General features: G+C 50.8%; 2 protein-coding genes across 4 annotated transcripts; one reads left to right on the forward strand and one right to left on the reverse strand.

Moving 5' to 3' along the window:
* Window positions 1-917: 917 nt before the first annotated feature.
* On the forward strand, window positions 918-5,663 carry MEPCE (methylphosphate capping enzyme). Of its 2 annotated transcripts, XM_074345794.1 has the most exons (5): window positions 918-1,062; window positions 2,156-3,242; window positions 4,435-4,653; window positions 4,822-4,948; window positions 5,065-5,663. In XM_074345794.1, exons 2-5 carry the CDS (start codon window positions 2,979-2,981, stop codon window positions 5,115-5,117), a joined length of 663 nt encoding a protein of 220 aa, XP_074201895.1. In that variant the 5' UTR covers window positions 918-1,062; window positions 2,156-2,978; the 3' UTR covers window positions 5,118-5,663. The 2 variants fall into 2 exon arrangements, with proteins under 2 accessions (XP_074201895.1, XP_010965407.3); XM_010967105.3 differs by lacking the exon at window positions 918-1,062 and having other exon boundaries at window positions 1,069-3,242.
* A 975-nt stretch (window positions 5,664-6,638) lies between these two features.
* Window positions 6,639-7,939, reverse strand: PPP1R35 (protein phosphatase 1 regulatory subunit 35). Of its 2 annotated transcripts, none has more exons than XM_074345797.1 (4): window positions 7,546-7,939; window positions 7,213-7,465; window positions 6,996-7,132; window positions 6,639-6,843 (listed from the first exon to the last, which is right to left on the reverse strand). In XM_074345797.1, exons 1-4 carry the CDS (start codon window positions 7,786-7,788, stop codon window positions 6,814-6,816), a joined length of 663 nt encoding a protein of 220 aa, XP_074201898.1. In that variant the 5' UTR covers window positions 7,789-7,939; the 3' UTR covers window positions 6,639-6,813. The 2 variants fall into 2 exon arrangements, with proteins under 2 accessions (XP_074201898.1, XP_074201897.1); XM_074345796.1 differs by having other exon boundaries at window positions 6,639-6,889.
* Window positions 7,940-21,670: the final 13,731 nt, after the last annotated feature.

Here is a 21,670-nt window from a genome sequence, read left to right on the forward strand (position 1 = left end):
TCCTCTACGCCCTTAATTTGATATTTTGAGACTATCCTTAACCCCACTCTCGTCTCTTCTACCCTCTTCTCAGCCACAGGACCTGCACCCCCAAGTGCTGTAGGCAGGGAGAACGGGCCACCTAGTACCCCCTTGGAAAGGGCGTTAAGTAGCTTCTTGCCCATTGGCTGAGGCAGGGGGCCCAAAGCAGGCCGAAACCTCTTCCCCGCCCACATTCGTTTTTATATAAGGCGGCGCGAAGCCGCAGCGCGCGCTTGGGAATGCCTGTGTACGAGGGGGCGGTGGCAGTGTTGGTGGATGTACAGCTATTGGTGGCTGTGGTGGGCGCCGGGGTCGTTGTCCGCGGGCTGGGAGGCTCGTGCGCAGGCGTCGGGTGGTGGGTGGAGGCGTTGGTGTAGGGGCGGTGGAGGCGGAGGAGACGGAGGAGAGGGCGTGGTGTCCCCAGGTGATCGTGATTGGGGGAAGGCTGGGGAGCGAGAAAACCACTCGGCCGTTTCGGGGAAGAGGAAGTTGGACTGTAACATCGGTTGTTTTATTGCCTTTTTTTTTCCAGTTCAGCAGAGAATATTTTCCAGGGGGGGTGAGTTAAAATGATCTATCGTATTATATTGAGAACAGTTTGTAGGAAGACGGTTAGTACGCTCCACTCTTTCCTTACCCCCTACTTTTAGATTCACTCCTCCGCTCCCTCGCAAACCCTTCTAAATAGGTGGGCAAAGGGGGCAGCAAGTTATGAATAATTCATGAGGGCCGCCCCGTTCCTCCCTCACGCCCTTCCGAATCGTGCTGACGCACGTTTCGTGTACCAAACCTGAGGAAGCGACGTAACAGTCCCCGCCCCCTCGGACGCAGGGCGGGGCGTCATCTCCAGCACGTGCTGCATCTACCCGCGCAAGTCCAAAAGGGTGTGCGCAGGCGCTGCCCGCTAGGGGGAGGAAGGAGGCGGGGTAGGGAGGTTGCTGGTTTTAGAGCCGGGCGGAGACCGCTGAGACTCATTCCTCAGGAACAAGGGTCGGGTGTCAAGGAGACCTTTTCACTCCAGCTCCCCGACCCCCGCCTACGGTGGGTGGGATCGCGCGGCACAAAGGATATCAGTAGGGACGGACATAGCTGCGAAGGGAAGTAGGGTGTCAGTTTCGGGTGGTGGGCTTTTTTGGGGGGGGCTGAGGGAGGCTATATTTAAACTCCCGGAGCCGTTAAGTTGCTTCGTACTCAGATGCGCGCGCAACCAGGGTGGTGGCGGAGTGCGCATGCGTGATTCCGGGACGAGAGGAACGCGCTCCAGCAGTGCGCGCTCGCGGCGAAGCGGTAGTGGTAGAGGAGAAAGGGGTCGGCGCAAGCGCGGTTGATTCCTCGAGTTGTTCGGGTCTCGCGGGCATCTTGTTTTGATCTCGCGGGCGAGTGGGGCGCGCTTCGGGGGAGGCGCTTGGGCGCGAGACTAGGCGAGAAGAGCAGAGCTGCGCGCGCACTCGGGAAAGGGAAGGGAGCGGGGTCTAGAAAGGGGGGTTAAGTCCCCTGGTCCCCCCTGGTTTCCCTCGACTGGGACGGAATAAGGGGAGGAAATGATCGAGATGGCGGCGGAGAAGGAGCCGTTTCTGGTGCCAGCCCCGCCGCCACCGCTCAAAGATGAGTCGGGCGGAGGGGGCGGCCCCACGGTGCAGCCGCACCGAGAGGCCGCCTCCGGGGAGCTCCGCGGCGGGACGCAGCGTGGGCCGGGCCCGCGCGCGCACTCGGCGGGGTCCCCGGCTTCTGGGACTGGCAAGGAGAGCCCCGGGGCTGTATCCACCCCTCGGTTTGGCCAGTCGCAGCAGCAACGAGGGGGCGGCCCCCAGGCGCAGTCGCACGGGGAGGCCCGCTTGTCGGATCCCCACGGGCGAGCCGCTCCCCCGGACGTGGGGGAGGAGCGACGGGGAGGGGGCGGAACAGAACTGGGCCCCCCTGCCCCGCCTCGACCCCGTAATGGCTATCAGCCCCACCGACCCCCTGGGGGAGGTGGGGGGAAGAGGAGAAATAGCTGTAATGTAGGGGGAGGTGGTGGAGGCTTCAAACATCCGGCCTTCAAGAGGCGCAGGCGGGTTAATTCGGACTGTGACTCTGTCTTACCTTCCAACTTCCTCCTGGGGGGCAATATCTTTGATCCACTGAACCTGAATAGCCTCCTGGATGAGGAAGTGAGCCGCGCACTCAATGCAGAGACCCCTAAGTCATCCCCACTTCCGGCCAAGGGGCGAGATCCAGTGGAGATCCTCATCCCCAAAGATATTACTGACCCTCTCAGTCTGAATACTTGCACTGATGAGGCCCAAGTAGTTCTTGCTTCACCACTCAAGACTGGTCGGAAGCGGCATAGACACCGGGGACAGCACCACCAGCAGCAGCAGCAGCAGCAGCAGGCGGCAACTGGAGGGAACGATAGCCACTCCGTGCTGCCCACAGCGCCCCTCACTCCCTCACTCCATGGGGAGGGCACCATACAGCAGCAGCGGCATAGGGGCCAGAACCGGGACGTCCCCCAACCCTATGAACTCAACACAGCCATCAACTGCAGGGATGAGGTCGTGTCACCCCTTCCATCTGCCCTGCAGGGTCCCTCAGGCTCCCTTTCAGCCCCTCCAGCTGCCTCAGTTACCTCTGCACCCCCATCTTCCTCCTCACGACATCGCAAACGTCGCAGGACTTCCAGCAAGTCAGAGGCAGGGGCTCGGGGTGGAGGCCAGGGTCCCAAGGAAAAGGGCCGAGGGAGTGGGGGAGGCCGCCACCAGGTCCACCCACTACCTGCAGCAGGTTTCAAAAAGCAACAGCGCAAGTTCCAGTATGGGAATTACTGCAAGTACTATGGGTACCGCAATCCTTCTTGTGAGGATGGTCGCCTTCGGGTATTGAAACCTGAGTGGTTTCGGGGTCGGGACGTCCTAGATCTGGGCTGCAATGTGGGCCACCTGACCCTGAGCATTGCCTGTAAGTGGGGCCCATCCCGCATGGTGGGCCTGGATATTGATGCCCGGCTCATCCACTCTGCCCGCCAAAACATCCGACACTACCTGTCCGAAGAGCTGCGTCTGCCACCCCAGACTTCTGAAGGGGACCCAGGAGCAGAGAGTGAGGAAGGGACCACACCCATCCGAAAGAGGAGCTGCTTCCCAGCCTCACTGTCAGCCAGTCGGGGTCCCATTGCTGCACCCCAAGTGCCCTTGGATGGAGCTGACACATCCGTCTTCCCCAACAATGTTGTCTTCGTCACGGTAAGAGGGTCTGCAGGCTCTTGGGGTGGGGCCAGGAATGATGAAGAGACTAACTGGGAACATGGCAGGGCCAGGTTATGACCCAGGGGGTTTCTGTGCATGCACCCCTCCATAGGAGAACCAAACCCTCAAGAGAAGGGTCTGAATCTGCGACTGATTCACTGGGTGTCTCTCCCCTCTTATAACCTGGAAAGGTGGGGGCTCTACCTGGGGTCTCTTCTCATAACTACAAGCCCCAAGATAGGGCTGACTCCTTGTGCCCTGCTCCGATCCTGTGCTGTAATCCAGACCTGTCCACCATCTGATAGGGGCTGCTGCTCTAGGGGATTTGGTCCACATGAAAACTTGTCCTCCAACCTACTGAAGGTGCATGAAGGGATGAGTGGCAGACATGCAGTGTCTTGGTGAGGGGTAGTTTCTGTTCTTCAGTAGGGACCTGTTTGCATTAGATGGTAGAGTTGGTTAAACAGTGTCTGACCAGGGACCTAAGTGACTTGGCCTTAGATCATCTCCACACTGACCCCAGATGGTGGGATGGGGAAAAATCAGAAAGTCCTCTGCATGCAAGCGTACCATGTTTTTCAGTGTCTGGCCCCGAACCGCACACGGCTCCCCATAAAGTGCCCCAGTTAGGCCACCTGCAGGAATAGCTGGCAGTGTGTTGGGTTCCACCTTGAAGAATGGACATTATGGAGGGTGGTAATGAGCTTCTCATCTAGGAAAGGTTTCCTGAGGGAGTGGGCTCATTTCTCTGGGAGAAAGGGGAGACTAGGTCTGAAACTGCCAGCCCTAACCACAGGGAAGGACCCCACAGTTCTCCCTTTCAAACCTGGGTTAGGTCCGTCTGCAGAATGTTCAGTCACTCAGCTTAATGCTTTTGGAGTGGGAATAAAGTACTGGACAGGGTCTTGAGAGAACCCCAGCATTCTTTCTATGCAGTCTGACCCCCTCTTTGGTGATCTCATAGGTAATTTGCTCAATTTAAAATTACCCTGGCTCCCTTTTTATGTTTGATTGGCTTACCACCAATAGAAACCAAGAGAATGAGACTCAGAGAGGGCGCCATCTGGGAGTTATTCTGAGGAGTATCAGGAGATGGTGGCCAAAGACTAAAGTCAGGCCATAGAGTAAGTTCTGTGGCAGCAGGGGTTTTCATGCCTCTGTTGACCTCATCCCCGATTCTTGCCCTCAGGGTAACTATGTGCTGGATCGAGATGAGCTGGTGGAGGCCCAAACACCAGAGTACGATGTGGTGCTCTGCCTCAGCCTCACCAAGTGGGTGCATCTGAACTGGGGAGACGAGGGGCTGAAGCGTATGTTTCGCCGGATCTACCGGCACCTACGTCCTGGGGGCATCCTGGTCCTGGAGCCCCAACCTTGGTCATCTTACGGCAAGAGAAAGACCCTTACGGTGAGTTGAGGTTTCTGTGGAAATTGGGACTCTCCTTTCTTTAGTTGAGGCAAGGAAGCAGAAAGGGAAGGACTTCCTGAATAAGGTGAAGAGGCCCCCCAGGTGGGCATCCTCTTCTACCGTCTGAGAAGGCAACAAGCTGAAGTGGTCCCCTGCCCTCCTCCCTAGGAAACAATCTACAAGAACTACTATCGAATCCAGCTGAAGCCAGAGCAGTTCAGTTCCTACCTGACATCCCCAGAGGTGGGCTTCTCCAGCTATGAGCTTGTGGCCACACCCCACAACACCTCCAAAGGTAAGGTTGGCTTATTTTGTTGGGAGAGGAAGGGAGGCCAGTCCTGGTGTAGGGTAAAGACCTTGTGGAGAGTCTTACAGTCCTGCCAATCCCTCCTGATTACACTCTTCTTTCAGGCTTCCAGCGTCCTGTGTACCTGTTCCACAAGGCCCGTTCCCCCAGCCACTAAGTGGCCTTCTGAACAGAAAGTGTGCAGAAGCTGCCTGCTGCTCCTAAGGACCTGGGGGAAGAGGAAAGTATCCCAAGGTCTTTCCTTTCTGGCTCCAAAAATAGTTTCCTTTCTTGGATCTGCAACGGAAGCTTTTCCTGTGTTGCTGCCCCAGCCTCTTCCCTACATCTCTGGCACCTAAGCAGCAAGCCCAGCTGTGCTGGAGTTACCATCATCTTCCTCTCCCCTAGCCCACTGGGCTGGATGGCATGGACTGTTTGCTGACCTCTGTTCTCCTAGGGCACGGGAGGTGGGGGGTATCAAGTTCTCTAGCCTTTTTCTCCTGTTCTCCCAAGGAGAGATTCTCATTTCTCCTTGGCTCTTGTCCCTAGCTGCGTTTCAGTGGACCACGGATAGATGGACTGAGGGTTAAAAAGGGGAAGTTGGTGGGGAGGCATGCAGGTACTGTGAAAATCCTTCCCTCTGCTGTCCCCCATTGGGAAAGGGGGTTGGGTTTGGAATGTGAGAACAGCACAATAAACTTGATGTTTAGGGCAGTGGCCCCCACACCTGTGTCTGGAGCATTCTCTTGGTGGGGGTGGGAATGGTACCTCCCAGTAGAACCTATCTTGTCTGCCTAGACTAGTCTTAAGGAAGAGGTTTTTCTGTGGTTGGGTTAGCATTGTTGAATGCTAGTGAGACTTGTACACAAGTATACAGAACCCTAGGTCAGGGAAAGGGGTCATATTGTGAATTTTGATGTGAAACTAGAAGAGTCCATCTACCCTCCCCCCAAAAAAACCCACTGACAAAAATTTTTTGTGGGAACTTTGGGCAGAAGACTAACTTTGGAAGAGTTAACAGTGGAGTTGAAGTGGAACCAGAAGAAGCGCTTGGACCAAGCCACCTACCTGCTCTGGGACCTACCACCCACCTTTTGTTTGTGCCTGCGGTGTGGAACCAGGCTAATGGGCAATTTAATTAACATGAAGCTCTTCTGCAGCTTGTCAAGTGTTCCTGGAGCTTTGAACATTCATTCAGCAAATACTGAGCGCTCCTGGGTCAGGGGTATACAGATGGGTCAGGCCCTTAAAGGTAAAAGGAGGTAATTTCCCTAACTAGGTGCTAGCAGCTGCCTTGTAGGCTCCTTGAGCCAGGTTTTGAGGAAAGGCTTCCCCCAAAGTGCAACATGTAGGTTGAGCCCTACATGTTAGAGTGATCAGAAATAAGTCGTGGGGGTGGGTATAGCTCAGTGGTAGAGCACACGATTAGCATGCACGAAGTCCTGGATTCAATCCCCAGTACCTCCATTAAAATAATAATAAAGTCGTGCAAGGAATATGTGATGTCATCAAAAACAAAGGTGGTATCTGTGACTGAAGTCAGGGTAAGAGGTTGGGAGGGTATGTAAATCCGCCTTGGGCAGTGTTTTCTACTTCTCATCGCTACCAAGTTCCTTTAAAAGGGGGCCAAAACCTTGACTTCCTGGCAGCTTCCAACCTGAGGCTTTACCCTATCTTAAGGCTCCCAAGAAGAGTCCCATTTGTTAGCAAAACCGCTTTATTCTGATAAATAGTTTAAACAAAAATATGAACTAGCAATCCAGGGAGCCGCCAAGTCTATGCTTCCCATCGTCTCAGCGTCCGATGCATGAGAAAAGTATCCTCTGAAGGGCGGGGCCGGAGTTGAAGCCGGAGAGGGGGCAAACCTTCCAGGGTCAGGTGTGGAGATTCATAAAATAATGTATCTGGATCACACAAAATGGTCATGTCTGGCCCTGGCCCAGGCGGCTCCTGTTGGAGCCCAAAGCAAGGTTACACTCGGGGAGGGGACAAAACCCGCGGCAGTGAGGGAGAAGGGGGAACGGGGTCGGGGGGTCCTCAAGCCCAGGTCCCTCACCTTTGGGAGCGGGGCTCGGGCCTGCGGCGGCAGAAGCGCCAATTTCTCCCTCAGCGCGGCGTTCAGAACCTGTTCCTCGGGTACCTGCAGGCTCACCAGGTCCCGGAAGAGCCGCTTGGAGCGCGGCACATTCAACCCTGAGACCGCGGGAGGAGCGGAGGTGAGCGGAGCCTCTCGCCCCGACTCCCGCGCCCGGCCAGCCGCCTGCCCCCCTCACCCTCGGCCACGCTCTCCTCCAGGCCGCAGCGGGTCTGGAACGACTTTCTCAGCTGTTCCTCCACGGCCTTCGCGGCATCAAACTGTCCCCCGGCTGCGGCCCGCGCGGCCTGCAGCTCGAGGCTCAGGGCCAGGCTGCTCTGTTGGGCGGGCGTCCCCAGGTCCTTCGGCGCCGCGGGCTTCTCGCTCGGTGGGGCGGCGGCCGGCGGCGGCTCGAACCGGACCGGGGAGGGCGGCGCCAGGCGGAAGCGGACCTGGGAGCAGAGAGCGGGACGGTGAAGAGGCGGGCGCGGGGTCGTCAGCGGGCTGGCGGCCAAGCCTTCCCCTAGGTCACCTGCCGCCCCTTGCGGGCCCCGCCACGCCGGGCCGCCCGCCCCTTCCGCTGTCCCGGGCTGCGGGTGGACAGCCCAGGGCTCTCTGACCGCGGGCTCAGGCTCAGGCTCAGGCTCAGGTCCAGACCGGGCTCGGGCACTGGGGCTGCGGGGTCCGGGGCACGAGGTTCTGGGGGTGGCCCTGGGGCCGCCAAGGCCCCGCCCCCTCCCACAGACTCTAGCTCTGACTTCTCACAGCCCATCATCTTGGAATGTCTGCAAAAATGCGGGATCGCTGGGGGCCAAGGGTCGCAGGACTCGAACTGGCCACCTTTCCCCCGCCCCTCTCAGACGCCGCTACCGAAAACCGTACGCAAGGGGACGGAGAGACAAGCCCTCCCCCGCCCCATTGATGCTCCTAACCGTCATTTCCGTTCCTCCGCCCCCTGTCTCCCGGCGGGCTTCCGCCTGCAGAACCTCGCCCCGCCTCTAGGCTGGGGTTTTAGAGCTGACGCCCGGCGAAATCCTACGGGTCCTCATCAGGACCATTTCGCCTTCTGAAACCTGTGTTACGGCATCCTTGCCTGGTCGAAACGTCAACTGGCTTCTGCTGGAATCCGGAATGTGTCAGTCCTTTCTGTTGGGGCACCAGATAGGACAGCTTTAACTTAACGATCCAGCGCCCCCGCGTCGGACCTCCCTACTCTATGCCTCCACAGCATCTCCAGGCTTTCGGTCATTCCTGAACCACGACCGGAGCCCCCCTACTATGAGTGGGGGCGTGGCTCGCTGACCCCAACCCTGGGCTCTGTCCTAGGACCCTGGGCGATCGTGGTTGGCCGAGCGGTAACTGCCTCATTCAGCCCTACGGCCTTTTGTGACTTTTTCCTCTTCGAGGGGTCCGTAAAATATTCATCTGTATGAACAATAAATGTTTATGTTGAGTACAGTTTTAAAAAAGAAAGGCTTTGTGGACATATCCTGGAAACCTGGACTGCAGGGCAGGAGACTGGAGCTCTCGCCGTTCCTGGGGGCAGGTCCTCTCAGTTCTGTGAGCCTCTTTCTTCTTGTGTAAAATGTACTAAGTTGGGTTCAACTCTCCTAAGGCGCTCCCAGAGTGGTTAATACTTAGTCAACAGACATGTTTGTGTGCCACTTTTCAGTTTCTTTTCACATCCTTTATCTTCTCAAGAAATGCTGTGGAAGATCAACAATGGATGGCGTTACCACATTTTAGAAAAAAAAAAAAAGTTTTGAGGCTCTCAGTGGTGAAACTAGAGGCTTTCCTGCTAGTCAGGAAGAGGAAAGTACGCCCATTCCCTCCACTGCAGATCTTCTTGGACTTATGGTAGGGTTATGTCGAGATAAAAATATCCTAAAAGTCAAAAATGCATTTAATACAAATAACCTACTGAACATCATAACTTAGCCTACCTTAAATGTGCGGAGAACATTTACATTAGCCTATAGTTGGGCAGAACCATCTAACACAAAGCCTGTTTTATAATAAAGTGCTGAACACCTCATGTAATTTATTGACTACTGTGCTGAAAGTGTATGGGTACAGAATGGTTAGTGACTGCAAGGCTGACCAGAAGCTGCAGCTCACTGCCTCTGCCCAGTGTCATCACAGGAGCGTATTGTACCACATACCACTAGCCCGGGAGAAAGATCAAAATTTAAAATTTGAAGTACAGTTTCTACTGAATGCTTATTGCTTTCACACCATCATAAAGTCGAAAAATTTTAAGTCAAACCATTATAAGGTCGGGGACCATCTGTATATACATTGTTTTGTATATCTGACTTTGGAAACATATATGTTTTACATGATTATATGATAAAAATTAATTTTAAAAACTCAGTCTCTAAAAGTTGAAAGTAAAAACGAATCTAAATGTATATCTAGTTGGTAGCCTAACTACACAGAAGAAAAGTCTTCTGAATGACTTGGAAACAAAGTAATTTAGCTATACATCCCAAAGATCTACCCTAAGGACAAAATTTACTGCTATTAAAAAAAAAAAACTGCCATAAAATCTTAAATTGTATTCAGTAGTCATATTGTTGGGAATAGGTGAAAATGGGTAGGTTAGAGCATAATTATCTTGATGTTATCTCAACTGGAATATTGGAATAGGAGAAAAGACATACAAATATAAACTCACTGATGCTGTGCAAATTACCTATATTAAATTTAGGATGTATCTTATTAACCCATGTTGTATTTTAGCTTAGTTTTTTAGCTTAATTTTTAAAGTATATACTAATTCTGTGCACTGAAAAGCCCTTAGAAACAATAATGGACCCAGTGAGCACCCCTGGCCCTCAGAATGTGGTAACTAATTCCATATCTCTGGGCATTTCAAAAACTATACACAAATGTTCATAGCAGCTTGATTCATAATGGCCAAAAACTGAAAACAACCCAATGTCCTTCAACAGGTAAAGAGTTAAACTGTGATTTACCCACACCATCAAATACTACTCAGCAATCAAATGGTGCACACTATTGATTCACACAACCCCTTGAATGAATTGCCAGGTTATTATGCTGAGCAAAAAAGCCAACCCCCCAAAATTACACACTGTAAGGGAGGGAAATAGCTCAGTGGTAGAGCATGTTCCTAGCATGCACGAGGTCCTCAGTTCAATCCCCAGTACTTTTATTAAAAAAATAAAACATTTTTAAACACTTAACATGCTGAATGGTTCCATTTATACAACATTTTATAAATGACAAGAATTTAGAAATGGAAGACAGATTGCCAAGTGTCAGGGATGAAGTGGAAGAAGGGGAGGTGGTGGGAGGGAGCTGGGTGTGGTCATTAAAGGGTAGCACCAGAGTTTGTCTTTGGTGTTGAACTGCTTGTTTCCCTTACTGTGGTGGTGGATACAGGAACCTACACAAGTAATAAAATTATATAGAACTTAATACTAATACACACATGTGTACAAAACTGGAAAATGTGAATGTGATTGGTGGATTATGTGAATGTCAATATCCTGGTTGTCATAGTATAGAATAGTTTTGCAAAATGTTACTGCTTTAGTCCATTCATGCTTCTATTCACAAAATACTATAGACTGGGTGGCTAAACAACAAAAATTGACTTCTCACAGTCCTGGAGGCTGTGAAGCCCAAGGTCAGGGCACTGGCGGATTCCATGTCTGATGAGGAACCACTTCCTGGTTCATGGATACCCATCTTGTCACAGTGTGCCCACGTGGTGGGAAAGGCAAAGCAGCTCTCCCGGCTGTCTTTATAAGGGCACTAATCACCTAGTCACTTCCCAAAGGCTCCACCTCCAAATACCAACACACTGGGGATGAGATTTAAACATATAAATCTTCAGGGGACACAAATATTCATTTAGTCTATAGCAGTTATCATGGGGGAAGATGGGGGAAAGTGTACAAGGGATCTTTCTGAATTATTTCTTACAACTACATACAAATTTACCAAGATCTCAATAAAAATTTTAATTAAAAGTAATGTTGGGTTTGGGAAGAGGGGCAGTGTGTGAGGGTGGGTGTAGAGAGCAAACAAGATTAGCCAAGGGTGGAGGACTGTCGTAGCTGGGTAATGGGTCCATGGGGGTTATCATAATATTTTCTTTACTTATATATATACATTGGACTATTTGTATGATTAAAACTTTTGGGGTTGTCTTTTTTTTTTTTAGGAGGATGAGATAGCTTTGGCACCCAGGAAGTGTTGGAGCTGAAACTTGAGACTTTGCCTCACCCACCCCACGCCCTGGCTGTGCTGATGGATAGAAAGGCCCTACTGAAAGTGAGTTCAGTGTGAGTTCAGTAAACTCCATTCCTCAGACTTAAAATCTAGCCACTACCACTTCCCAGGCCCGGACACAGAGATAAAAATAAGCCATTCTGTTTGCCAGCTTATGTTATGGGCCTCCAGGAAGTGGAAAGTTCATCGAATGACTTTAAAGAAACAATATGAATATGAGGATGGGTGGGTGGGGGTGAGGGAGTGAGGGGTCTCAGTCCTGCCCCGACTCTTCCTATGATTTTTTTTTTTTTTTTGGCTGGATCAGGCTGAGAGCCCTGGGATTGCTTTTCCCTAAAAAAAAAAAAAAATTTCCCCCTTTAAGAAGTTACTGCTAAATGAGGACGATTCCTTCTCTATCCTTAACTTTAGAAACTCCTCCTGGCAGTGTGTTCTAGAGCTGTACCCTCTTCTGCCAAAGATGGATTCCAATTACATGTCACACCAAACCAAGCCCTGACTGGGGGCAGTAGAAGGTGGGAAGGGGGAACCCAGGAGGAGGGAAGAGAGAAGAGAAATTGTAAATATGGTCCAGGAACTGACACCCCTCTACTCACAGCAAAGGAGGGGAGAATCAGAGAAGCTTCCCTGACTCTACTACCTGAGATTGCCAAGTGAGGGTGCCCATCCCCAGCCCTCATTAGCCAGCCCCTCCCTCTACTCTCCACGCTGGGGAGGTCCCACCTGTGAATCATCGCCCATCCAGGGGAGGGTGGGAGAGGAGAGAAAAGTGGATACTGAAGGAAGAGGGAAAGAGGCACCAGAAGACCCCCAGGAAGAGGTCATGCTCTAGGCTCTTAGGCTCTGTCTTGATGGGTTAGACCCACCAGGTAGTGAAGTTCCCTTTAGTCACCTGGGCCAGGCAACCCCAGATCTGGATCCTGGTTCGGGAAAGACAAGTCTAGGTGCTGGAAGGGATCATTCAGAGTCATCCCTGAGGTTCTGCTATGGGTGGGCTGATGTGGGTCAGGAGACAGGACAGGGTCAGAGGTCCTTCAAGGGACCATGCTGCTGAGTAGCACTATGATGCATCCAGGGCAGTCATCCATGGTATGGCTGGGACCACAGCAGAGGACAGCTAGGAAGGTCTGCCAGGGCTGAGGAGGCAGGGGAAGAGCAAAGGTTCTGTCCAGGAAGGCACCCTCCAATAGGGTCAAGACAAGTCAAGGAAATGAGGCAGCAAACCACCACCACCCCATGTACAGGGACCCCTCATCTCCCATCTCCCACTCCTGAATTGGCTGCTGCTTATGGGTCAACCCAGAGATACCCCCACACTGTGTTCCTATCACATGGGCGTGCTGGAAAATGGGAGTGACTGACTTGAACTTCAACAGCTGTAACTCACCCCCCAGCTACACACACATCCAGGCTCTCAGCCCCAGTGTGCTTTCCCATCTACCAAATCTCAGGAGTTGGTGGGGTAAACCCACACTGCTCCCCCACCCCCACAACCAGCAGAAGGTCAGGCCTGAGCCCACCACTCCTTAATCTCAGCCCAGAAAGAACAGCCCGAGATCCAGAGGGGAGGGCATAGGTCCAGGTGCAGGACAAAACACTGACCCCGAGGCCCTTGGCCTGGCCCCTCTAGCAGCAAGGAAAGGAACAGGAGAGCCAGGAAGACACCCCTTATGTCTCAGTCTCCAGGGATATGGGATGAGGCCAGCTTCTGGGAGGAAGGAGAGCTGAGGGTAGGGAAGGTCTCATTCGGAAGATGTCACAGTGTGGGTGGGGTAGAAGAAGGAGAAATTGGATGAAGCCAGGAAAACAGAAAGAAATAGATTTTCAGGGTTGGAGGTGCAGAGAATTCAGTGGAACTGGGCTCAGCAAAGGGGAGCATATTGGACTGAGGGGTCCTGCGCTTGCTGGGGAAGGGATGTCTTTGATGTCAATGTGGGGAATAGAAGTTGGTGCTAGTTGGTTAGGGCTTAAAAGAGCCTGGGGAGAAGCTGGTCAAAAACTACTGTAAGAAAGGTGATAAAGACAAGGTGAGCAACGTGGGTGGAGTTAGAGCTGTTAAACACGTGGCCATAAACCAGGAAGATGGGGCCATGGGTAGGGGGAATTCAACTATGCAGAGGGACATGTGATAAACTGCTGGCCTTACCCTGGGGTACAGGTCCAGACAGATCTCTCCCTGGCAGGGAGTCAGGGCCTCAAAAAAATGGGATGGGGACTGTCTGTTACTCAGTGAGGGTGGGCACACAGGATATGCTGGGGGACCTCAGGGATGAAGGATGATTTTGTGGAAGCCACTAGATCAGACAAGGAGATGCTCGTGTGAGGTCCTTTCACGGCCTGAGGATGGCTAGTGGAAGAGAAGGATCAGAGTCCCTCGGACTCCACTCTCTGCAATAGCCCCAGCACCATCTGCCAAATGCCAATCCAACAGGAAAAGGCCAGGTAGGGGCAGGGGAAGGAGAGGAAGGGGGAGGCTGGAAGGGACGGGAAACAGAAAGTTGCCAGGTAGGAGTGAGAGGTGCCCTAGGCAGAGGAGAGATGGGAGTCAAGGGGGCAGAGACAAGGAACTGGGGGCTGACACATCACGAAGTGACCAACAGGTGGTGACCACGGTCCCCAGCAATAACCTCAGCTTGGGCAGCTGTACAGAAACTGAGGAGAGACCAGGGCTGGGGGTGAAAGGGAGAAGGCCTGAGAGGGAACTGAAGCTCTGAAGTCCTGCCTTGGTCCTGAGGCTGCAAGAAGGTTTCGAGATGGTGGAGAAGGAAACATGGCTTGCAGCTCACTGGTACCCACAGCTGAGGCTGTGGGAAGCTTGGGTGGGGCAACAGGACTCTTCTCCCCCAAACTACTGGGACAAGGGGCCCCAGCCTCCGCAGACCACCACTCTCCCTTGTCCAAAGCTCAAGCCAGCTCCCCGAACCCTCCCCCTTTATCTCAACCTGTATCTCTACCCCTACACTGTCCCCACCTCCCCCCAAGCTGCCCTCAAGAGGTGCCCAGGCACAGACCGAGCCCTCTCCTAAAAACTGTAACACAGAGGGGATCTTAGAGCTCATGAGAAAACGGACCCAGGGTCACCAGCTGGTAAGTGCAGAGCCAGGACCTGAGCCCAGGGCACCAGCCTGCGTGGGGCCCCACCCTTCCTCTCCCCACACCCACTCTGCCACTGATGCTCAGACAAGGGGGTGGCCATGTTCCCCAGAGCCCAGCACAGGACCACCACAGGGAAAGAAAATAAATATTTGTCAAATAAGAGGAAACTACCCTTTTCAGGTTTTAAACACTATCCTAATTCTGACAACCTGGGATATCAAGTGATATGATTTTTTTTAATTGGTCAAAATTTCTTTGAGAGTCCTTCCATTGAGAGGCAGGGTCTATGTCCCCTCCCCTTGAATCTGATCAGACTTGTGAGTCAAGTGGGGCCTTCACTGAAACAATTCTGCTTCTGACAAGCCAACCACCCCCACTTCCCGCTGGGAAGTGGAGCAGGAGAGAGGGCAGGTAGAGCCAGCCTTGGGGTAGCCCTGTTTAGGGTCCCCCAAATTGCTGGGTGGTCTCCTTTTGTTCTGTAAATTAAACAACTCTCCTGGTAACCATCACTTTTCCTTCTCTGCCATAGCTGCCAGGGAGCTCAATGCTAAAGTTTGGGCCAGACTGCAGTAACTGACCTTGGCCTAGGTTTCTAGCATGTTTAGCTCCTTCTGTATTTTCAAAAGTGAATATAACACTATATCACAGGATTGCTGGGAGGATTACAGGAAGATATATATCATCTTTCAGAACCTACTATCCCCTAGGGCTTGTGCTAGCTGCTTGAAACAAAACTCAGTGGTATTATTCCCATTCTGCCGATGGGGAAATACAGCCGCATACAGAGGCCAAGTGATTTGCTCAAAGTCACACAGCAAGCAGGTATAGGAAATGAACTACACTCGAATGCTTTTCTTAGATCTAAAAGATAATGCATGTGTGAGAGCACCTAAATCAACAATGGTTTCCTTCCTTCCTTCCATCTTCGGCCTCCCTCAACCCATCTGAACACCCCTCAGCTGGAGCACTTCTCACCCTGCGCTGGGACTATCAATTTACCCTCTCAATTGTGGGCTGGACTGGAGTGAATCACCTGTAAAATCGCCCCAGGCAGGACCTAGCACTCAGTAAATGTTTGCTGAGCGAATGAAACCTCACCAATGGTATTCCATCACTCATTTTAAAGCTTTCATTCATCCCACAAATATGCACTGAGCACCTACTCTGAAGATCCAGGCACTGCAGTAAGTCCTCTGTGAACGTAACTTTGGTTAATCCTACCAATCACTGTGTGTTTGCTGTAAACAAAAAATTTAAAGGAGGAATCTAAAACAGTGGTTTTCAAACTCCAGCGGGTATCTGAATCTCCTGGAGGGCTGCTGAACACAGTGGTGTGCTCCCCTCAGTTTCTGATTCAGTACGTCTGTGGTGCGGCCCTAGAAACTGCATTTCTAATAAACACCCAGGAGATGCTGATGCTGCTGGCTGCTGGTCCACACTCTGAGAACCACAGCTAGTAAGTGGTGAGGCCTCAGTCTAAACCCAGGTCTGTCTGACTGCCCAGGCTCTTACACACAATCCCTAGTGCTTCTTAACCTGAGAGCAGAGCAAGTGGCATGAAGGAAGCCTTTAGCTAAGTTCTGCTTGCGCAGCTTGGGGAGAAAGGCAGTCATCCCCTCTGGTCTTTCCTGCTGCCCCCTACCCTGACCCCAGGTGGGCCTGCCTGGAGGCTACTGAGAGTTATGGCCTAGAACTGCTCCTGAGACCCTTCCTCCTACTTCTCAACTCCTCTCCTGGCTGATTCCCACAACTCATAAGATTAAGTGATCAACACTTACCTGTGTATTTGGGGGAAGGCTGGTGTAATGATGATCTGCCAAAGATGTCAGGTCCAATCCCAAGTGTCTTTAAAAGAGGGAAGCAGCAGGAGACTTGATACAGAAGAAAAAGGGACAATGTGACAAAGGCAGAGATTGGAGTGGTGCGCCCACCAGAGGCTGGATGACGCAGGAACAGATTCTCCTTTAGAGGTCCTGAAGGGAGCACAGCTTTGCTCACACCTTGATTTCAGCTCAGTGAAACTGATTGCCAACTTCTGGTTTCCAGAACCCTGAGAGAATGAATTTCTGTTGTTTTCAGCCACCGAGTTGGTGGAAATTTGTTACGGCAGCTCCAGAACACTCATACAGCTGGGGGAAAGATCTGGGCCGCACGTCAGGCTCAGTCCACTGTGTCCCCCAGGATCTCGCTCACACCTTCACCTTGGTGGTACCTCTGTTCCTGGGGGGCTGGGATTGGAGGCCCTGTTGTGGGAAGGATCTAGCCATGAAGGGCCATTTCTTCCTTTGAAGGCTTCTCCAGGCTCCAAGGGAAACTGGGGTGAAGGCAGGAGGAGAAAGGGTGGGCATGGTGGGAGACAGGTGTTGGAGGCATTGGGGAAGGGAGCCTGGTGTTGGGATTATAGAGGATGACTGGGTGCAGGTCGCTCTGTCGGGGAGAAGGAAGGGGAAGCCATGACAGCACAGGGGTTGGGGTGACCGTGGAGAGGTCCTGTTGTGTGACAGACCTTCCCTGATGGGGAAGGTCTATGTTCAGTCATGCCCATCTGGTGGCCTCCAAGATCTTAAGGTTCTGGGGGTGGCCACACAGCTGGTTACCAATCATGCTCGGCAAGTGCACAGTTGCCATGGCAACCAGGACAGGTGCTCAGGAAACCGAGACCTTAGACACAGAGTCTGAGGAAACCTAGGCTGCTGGCAGAGCCCTAGGAATTGAGACCTAGCCCCCTACACACACGGTGTCAGTCCTTCAACCTGAGAAAATCCCCAGTGCCCAGTAGATTCCCCGCTGGCATCCCAGGCAGAAGAAAGGCTGTTACTCTGGCAACAAAGGGTTGAGGCTGGGTTGGTTTGGGGCCAGAAAGATAGAGGGGACTGCAGGCAGGGTCTGGGTAGCCCAGCAGAAAGTGAACTTGGTGGACAACTGCATACCAGTTTTTCTGCCCAGAGAGTGCATGAAGAGAGGACAGAGAAACCCACTCATCATGTGGTCCTGACCGCTCTTTCCTTCACATTAGGAGTGGAAGTTCCCCTGACTTTGCTCTGGCTCCAGAAAGAGTTTTCTGGATAGATCACCTGGGACTAGCAGAAAGGAGGATACTTGGATGCCACAGGAAGAGCAGGAGAGAGGTAGGACCACCAGGTCCTGAGAAGAGAAAGGAGAGGTGGTATCACACAGGTGCTCAGGTACCTTGTCAGTGCTGCCTGGAGGTTTTGCCCAGATAGATCCCAGACGGAAGCCAGTCCTTAGGGTCAGGGACGCACAGATCAAGCCACAGCTGTTGACGGGGTTGGGGGTTGAGAAGCACATTTCAGTGGGTCCCTCAGGGGTAGGACAGTGTGGTGAGGAAAGTAACAAATCTAGGTGGGCTGTTAGGGCTGAGGTGTCCCACCTGTGACTTCCTGCTCCTGTCCACTTCAGACCCAGGTTTCTCCCTTGTCACCCAACTCCCACGTTTGCAGAGTGAACCTGCGTCAGGGGGTCGGCAGCCTCCTGGGGCCGTGCGCATTCTCCTCTGCCTCTCCTCACTGGCTCCTGGGCCTTAAAGGTCCTCTTGGGGAAGAGAGCACAGCCCGGAGAGGGAGCACAGTAGGGGAGCCAGAGACAGGACCCCAAAGGGAGGGAGTCTGAACCTTGAAGCCAATGCTGAAGTCATCAAGTGGGCAGGTCAACATGGATGGACCTTGAAGGCATTATGCTAAGTAAAATAAGTCAGACAGAGAAAAACAAATATCGTATGATCTCACTTATATGTAGAATAATAACAGTAATAAAACGAACTCATAGATACAAAGAACAGATTGGTGGTTGCCAGAGGTGGGACAACAGGGGATGGGCAAAATGGGTGAAGGTGGTCAAAAGGCACAGACTTCCAGTTATAAAATAAACACGTCCTGGGGATGTCATGTACAGCATGGTGACTATAGTTAATAACACTGTATTGTATATTTGAAAAATAATAAAATAACAGTTAAAACAATTTTTGCAAAGAAGAATAAAGTGGGAAGAATCACGCTACTCAATGTTAGGGCTCATTACAGTAATCAAGAGAGGGAGGTATTAGCAAGGGACAGACACGTTGATCAATGGGACAGACAGAGAACTCAGAAATTAGATCCACAGACCCACACAGATATGCCCAACTGACTTTTGACAAAGGCCCGAAAGGAATTCAGTGACAAAAGGATGACCTTTTCAATAAATGGTGCTGGAACAATTGCACATCCATAACCAAAAAAATGAACGTTGCCCTAAATCTCATACCTTATACAAAAATTAACTCCAAATATATCAGAGAGTTCAAACAACAAAGTCTTACTGTATAGCACAGGGAATTATATTCAATATCTTATAGTAACCTATAATGAAAAAGAATATATATATGTGTGTGTATAACTGAATCACCGTGCTGTACACCAGAGACTGACACAACATTGTAAATCAACTATACTTCAATTTTAAAAAACGTACCACAGACTTCAGTGTAAAATTAGAAAATGCAGGGGAAAAAATAGACAAAAATCTTCAGAACCTATAGCTAGGGGAAGAGTTCTTAGACTTGACACCAAAGACGCAACCCATAAAAGGAAAACTTGATAAATTGGACCTCATCAAAATAAAAAATTTATACTTTGTGAAAGACCCTGCCATGAGAAAGAAATGACAGCTATAGACTGGGAGAACATATTTGGAAATGATATCTCCAACAAAGTACTTATATATATCTAGAATATTTTTTTAAACTTGCAAAACTCTAAAAACAACAACAAACAATCCAATTAAAATACAGGCAAAACACACGAACAGACATTTCACTAAAGAGGATATACAGATGGCAATTATCTGAACACACATGAAAAGATGTTCAACAGCATTAGCCACTAGGAACATGCAAATTAAAACCAGAATGAGATATCACTGGACACCTGTCAGGATGGCTAAAATAAACAACAGTGATAACAGCAAATGCTGGTGAGGATGTGGAGTAATTGGATAACTCACACACTGATGGCAGGAACGTAAAATGGTCCAGCTGCTCTGGAAAAGAGTATGGCAGTTTCTTACAAAATGAGACATGCACTTAGCTTATGACCCATCCATTGCACCCTTGGGCATGAAATGAAAACTTACACAAAAATCTTCTGTACACAAATGTCCCTACAAGCTTTATCTGTAAGAGCCCCCAAATGTCCTTCAATGGCTGGTTAAACAAACTGTGGATCATCCATACCTTGGAATACTACTCACCAATAAAACATGGTGGGGGAGGGTATAGCTTAGTGGTAGAGTGTACGCTTAGCATGCACAAGGTCCCAGTTTCAATCCCCAGTAAGTACCTCCGTTAAAATAAGTAAATAAATAAGTAAACTTAATTACCTCTTCCCCCACCAAAACGAAAATGAAAACAAAAAAGGACCGTGCTTCTGATACATGCAACAACTTGGATGAATTTCAAGGGAATTATGTTGTATGAAAATAAAGGCAACCCCAAAAGGCTATCAACTCTACAACTCCACTTATATAACTCCACTTATATTCTTGAAATGACAAAATTATGGAAAGGGAAAACAGGTTAGTAGTTGCCAAAAGTTAGGGAGGGGAGAGGGAAAGAAGCAGTGAAGGCTATCAAAGTGTAGCACAAGATATCCCTCTGATGGAACTGTTCTGGATCTTGTATGTGGCGGTGGTGGTCACAAATCTACAAGTCATAAAATTACAAGGAACTAAATATGCACACACAGGCACACACAAATAAGGACATGTAAAATGGGTGAATCTGAATAAGGTCAGTGGGTCGCATTAATGTCAATTTTGTGGTGGTGAAATTGTACTATAGTTATGCAAGATGTTATCACTGAAGGAAACTGGATGAAGGGTATACAAGAGCTCTGTATTATTTTGGACGATTGCATGTGAATCTACATTATTTCAAAATAAAAAGTTAAAAAAAAAAAAAGAAAACAGAGGACTGTGTTAAAATATTTGCCACTCATAAAGGGCTAATGTCCTTTACGTAAAAAGAACTTCTAGACATCAAAGGAATAATAGCAAATCCAAACATGTATACAGTATGTAATATGTGGCAAGTACTATTCTAAGTTTTTGGATGCATTAACTCATTAAATCCTCACAATAATCCTATGTCCTCTCCATTTTACAGGTGAGGCACTAAGGCACAGAGAGTTAAGAACTGGCCCAGGGCCATACAGCTAGTAAGTGGTAGAGCCAGGATTCAAAGTCCAGCAGTCTGGCTTTAGAATGAAAGCTCTTAAACTCCGTATGAAAATCTGTGGGTCTCTAGAAAAGACCCACAGCCCAGGACAAAGGTTTGTCAGCACATATAAACAATAAAGGAAAAACAAATGGGTCCGAAACTTAGAGGAGAGGAGAGAAAACTGCAGAAGGGTGGTGCAGACCTCCCCATACCCCAGGCACCAGCGTTTTCAACGGCCTCTCTGCCCCAGCTTGGGCAAGCCCAGCCCATGCCACACCTCATTGCACAAGGCGCAGACTCCTCCTTCAACACAAAAAGATCAAGCCTCGCCTTCCAACACCTGCCTCTCTACAGCCACCCGCTCCAGGAGGCACTGAGGGAAAGGGAAACAGGCAGAAGGCCATGCCTCAGCTTTAACGTGGAGACAGACACTGCATCCCAGGTGAGCTGGGAGACAGGTGTGGGGCAGATGGGCTCAGCTTCTGCAAACAAAGAGGACTGAGAATGGAAGAGGAGGCCCCCTGCCTTAGTCCATCTCCCCCTTGGAGATTTTGTCAGCTGTCTGCCCAGTCCCCCAGACTGACCCAGTGAGCAGACTGGCAGCTCCAGCACGGAGTGGGCAGTTCTGCAAATCTGGCAGCAATGACCCAGGGGACAAAGGACTCAGTATGAGGCCACCACCAGCAATACCTGCTCCCAGGCCTGCAGCCCTCCTGGTCCCTTGGGAAGGCTCTAGCCCTCTGAGTCCCCCAGGTGCTCCCCTCCCATCTCCCTCCTCCCCAAGGCCTGGTGAACAATGGCCATATCTTGGGGTTGGGGGCAGGGCAGACAAAGGAAGCTAGCCCCACAACAGTCCTAGAGACTAACATCTCATTTGACAGGCGACTTCTTCCCTCAGGCAGAACATAGAGAATACCAGCCGTACCATCCTACGGTCTTTTCCTCCGATTAATCTCAGTTCTGGGCGGGGACTGTATAGCACAGTGGTAGAGTACAAGCTTAGCATGCACAAGGTCCCAGGTTCAAGACCCAGTACCTCTATTAAAAATAAATAAATAAAAACCTAATCACCTCTATTAAAAAT

Source organism: Camelus bactrianus, chromosome 18 (genome assembly GCF_048773025.1).
Source record: "Camelus bactrianus isolate YW-2024 breed Bactrian camel chromosome 18, ASM4877302v1, whole genome shotgun sequence".
NCBI classification, from domain to species: domain Eukaryota; kingdom Metazoa; phylum Chordata; class Mammalia; order Artiodactyla; family Camelidae; genus Camelus; species Camelus bactrianus.

Excerpts from the sequence above, each read along its gene's own strand:
- MEPCE (XM_010967105.3), top strand. The coding sequence starts at position 1,563 with ATGATCGAGATGGCGGCGGAGAAGGAGCCGTTTCTGGTGCCAGCCCCG. Across the intron at positions 3,243-4,434 it reads ACAATGTTGTCTTCGTCACG|GGTAACTATGTGCTGGATCG; the intron begins GTAAGAGGGTCT and ends TCTTGCCCTCAG. Across the intron at positions 4,949-5,064 it reads ACCCCACAACACCTCCAAAG|GCTTCCAGCGTCCTGTGTAC; the intron begins GTAAGGTTGGCT and ends CTCTTCTTTCAG.
- PPP1R35 (XM_074345796.1), bottom strand. The coding sequence starts at position 7,788 with ATGATGGGCTGTGAGAAGTCAGAGCTAGAGTCTGTGGGAGGGGGCGGG. Across the intron at positions 7,133-7,212 it reads GGAGGAGAGCGTGGCCGAGG|GGTTGAATGTGCCGCGCTCC; the intron begins GTGAGGGGGGCA and ends CCGCGGTCTCAG. Across the intron at positions 6,890-6,995 it reads CCCGAGCCCCGCTCCCAAAG|GAGCCGCCTGGGCCAGGGCC; the intron begins GTGAGGGACCTG and ends GGGCTCCAACAG.